Source organism: Austrofundulus limnaeus, unplaced genomic scaffold (assembly GCF_001266775.1).
Source record: "Austrofundulus limnaeus strain Quisiro unplaced genomic scaffold, Austrofundulus_limnaeus-1.0 Scaffold345, whole genome shotgun sequence".
Taxonomy (NCBI): Eukaryota; Metazoa; Chordata; class Actinopteri; order Cyprinodontiformes; family Rivulidae; genus Austrofundulus; species Austrofundulus limnaeus.
In genome coordinates this window covers 200,088-203,603 of record NW_013952747.1, presented here as the reverse complement: position 1 = coordinate 203,603, position 3,516 = coordinate 200,088, and the positions used below count along the sequence as shown (strand labels likewise).

General features: G+C 38.5%; 1 protein-coding gene across 1 annotated transcript in view; it reads left to right on the top strand.

Moving 5' to 3' along the window:
* gkup (glucuronokinase with putative uridyl pyrophosphorylase) overlaps positions 1-3,516 on the top strand; it is a gene marked incomplete in the record, with an annotated part of 52,996 nt that overhangs the window by 22,027 nt on the left and 27,453 nt on the right. The window contains 4 exon segments of the mRNA XM_014022881.1: positions 725-785; positions 865-881; positions 973-1,030; positions 1,898-1,990. Coding sequence (XP_013878335.1) covers positions 725-785; positions 865-881; positions 973-1,030; positions 1,898-1,990 — 229 coding nt within the window.

The following is a 3,516-nucleotide window of genomic DNA, read 5'->3' as shown; positions in this document are numbered from 1 at the left end:
CACAAAGAGGGGCGTTACTTAACAAACACACCTGATTGGACGAGCACAAAGAGGGGCGTTACTTAACAAACACACCTGATTGGACGAGCACAAAGGGGGCGTTACTTAACAAACACACCTGACTGGATGATCATTGCTTCAGCGTTTCTTTACACAAAGGGCTAATAGCTTACTTTGGAAACAGACCCTTTAGAAGTTCCTATTGGAAATATTTATCCCTCACCAGTTATTTGACCCTAAAATTAACCCCTTGATTCTATGATTTGGCCCTTCCCACCTTAATATTAACCCCTATGCCTCAGTTTCGGCTGCTAAAATTAATGTGAAAGTAGTTAAAGTCAGAAGTGAAAGAAAAACAAAAGAGGACAACCACTCAGTGTTTATACTGTACTTAGAAACACCTAATTGAACCGTTTTGTTCAGCAGCCACATAATTCGTTAAATAAGATCCACCTGTGAGAGATACAAGTGTATATAAACACAACCACAGACTTCTGACCAATCACAGTGTATTCTCATGTGGAGGGCTGAGAAGTTGGGACCGGTGAGAGGAAGACTCGAAGCTGAGAACAAAATAATTATCATCACTCAGATGCAGCAATCTGACCTGATACAGCAGTGTGGATGGAACATACTGGGTGTTTTACAGACCGGCTGCACCTGTTCATCCTTTGGTTTTCACCTCTCTGACCGCTCTGTATCTGCTGGAAATGTGTTTTTGCAGAATTGCTTTGACGAAGCAGAACTTCACTCTGAAGTACGACACCAACATTCCTCGGCAAGTGGTGAGAATTCATTACGATGTAAAATAAAAACAAATCAAAACGGTATGAGTTTAAACATGTTTTTCTGTGTTTTTTTTAGGGCCTTGCTGGAAGCAGGTAAAATGTTATTTTATTTGTGTTTCTGTACTGTAGCACCTAAATATAGAATTTGAACATTTTGATTGACTTGATGATCTTCTCTCCACAGTGCCATTATTTCAGCTACTCTGAAGTGTCTTATGAAATTCTACAAGATCACAGACAATGTAAGACTGTTAGATCTGTGACTCGTTGTGTTTTTAAAGCCAGCAGAGCAGACTAATCAGTGTGCATTGCCAATGCAATGCACATTATTGTGATTCGTTTCCCATCCAAGTCATCTCCACTTTGACATGCTTCTCCTCCAGCATACTTTGTCCTAAAGCTGCCATTGTAATTTAAATCTGTAAAGCTCCTGTGCCAAATGATTGCTGTGCCTTTTGGTGCCTGTACAACCTATAGTTTTTGAAATATTAATGTTTAAAATCAAATAATGGGAGTCAATGGAGCCTTGTATTGGTGTAATACTGCCCCATGCTATATCTACTTAGTACTGCACTATAGTTTAATACTATTTAAACTCAGTAGTTCATTGTTTACAATACAAACATGATTGTATTTTGATATTTCACTGTAATATTGTCCTCATATTCCTTTATTGTTGTAATATATTGCAGTTTAGTGTCAACAATTGCATTGGCAATATGGCCTCTTTCAGCACACATACAAACCTAACACTGGGAGGACTGACCAGTTGACTACAACAGCTCCTGTAGTCTCATGGTGAACACTATGGGCTTTCATGTGGGAGATCAGGGTTCAATCCCAGCCATAAACAAAAATTTCATTAAAACTACATGTCATATTCTCACACAATTACCCTCATTACAAACAACTGCTGATTTTTGGCAGGCACAAGCTGGTACTTGATTAACAAACACATTTCAACTTGGTCATAGTTCAAGTTGCAGGCAAAGGCATGCTGAAATGGCATGTTACATGGCAATGCACACTTGTCTTTACATCGTAAAAACCCATGTCTAGTTCTTGTTTTGTCACCCTATCACTCTAACTGTTTCCATTATGCTGTAAAGGATCTTCCTAAACCAGTTCGAGCCAACTTCATCCTCAGTGTGGAGACTGATGAGCTGTTCATCACTGCTGGCCTGCAGGACAGAGTTGTGCAGGTAAAATATAGCAGCAGACTTACACTGGCTTTGTTCACACTCAGGCCTGTGTATTGGCAAGAATTTGGCGATACGATACATATCATGACAGAGGGGTCACGATACGATATATCCCGATATATTGCGATACTGTAAACAAGGCGATATATTGCAAGTTTTTGGTCCAAAAATTATATTAAATAAAAACCTCTTAATGGAAAAAAAATGAAAAACCAAAATTCATTGTCTCAGAAAATTCTAATATTACAGACATACTTTTGATACATTTAGATGTGTTCTGCTTTGTATATTTTGTTTCATATTTCATCCATGTTTTCAATTTGACTAAATTTGCCAATAAATAGTTTGAAAATACATTTTTTTGCAGCTTTTAGTTTTTAATATTAATTTACAATATGTTCACCCAACACTTAACAATAGTCTTTATGTTGTCATAAAGTTCAGTAAACAGATGATATGAAGCTGCTGCACACAGAGTTTCTGGGATCAGCTGACCTGCATCCAGAACCTGATTTGTAGAACTGTGGGTCGAACAGCAGGGCAGGTCCTGAAGATAAACAGTAAATAAATGGAGAAGATAAACAACAACAACACAGTTAAACTGTTTTTGAAGCAAACAGCAGGATAAACTTAAAGTATATGGACTTTGATGTGATCAGCCGGAGATCATTGAGAGAAACAGACTCGAGGTGATAGACGCATGCGCTATATGTGAAAGCTGACTACAGTTGGAAAAAAGAGCGCACAAGACACTTAATTTGTCTTAAAATACAGACATTCGGACAAATAAGTAACNCTGCCAGGAGACGTAGGGAAATAAACGCAATGTTAAACTACGCAGCAGAAAGGCACGCAGGGCTAACATCCGGGACCAGGCAGGAAAGCGGAAACATCTGAACGTCACGTGAGGTAAATATGCGCTACGTCAGAATTTATTCGACAAGCGTGTTTACATCTCCCGTTTTGCGCATTAACTACTTTGCGAATCATCCAAAAACCACCTCAAGRGAGCGTAAAAACTTTTTACCGAATTGAGGATTTTTTTTCGAATTTTGCTGTTTCCATCCAACTTTTTTTCGCATTTTTAATGCGACACTTCTAAATGCGCATCAAAAAACCTTGATGGAAACACGGTTATTGTGAAAGTCAGTGAATGTTACTTTTATTGACCAAGCACAGGGGAAAAAAAGTATGGAATCACTCAATTCTGAGGAAAAAAGTATGGAATCACTCAAATTGGAGGAAAAAAGTATGGAATCGTGAAAACAAACAAAAGTCCATTCAAAATACATCACTAGTATTTAGTTGCACCACCTTTGGCTTTTATGACAGCTTGCAGTCTCTGAGGCATGGACTTGATGAGTGACAAACAGTATTCTTCATCAATTTGGTGTCAACTCTCTTTGATAGCAGTTACCAGATCAGCTTTGCAGGTCGGAGCTTCTTCTGGACCAGTTTTTTTTTTCAGTTTCCACCACAGGTTTTCAATTGGGTTGAGATCTGGACTATTTGCAGGCCATGACATC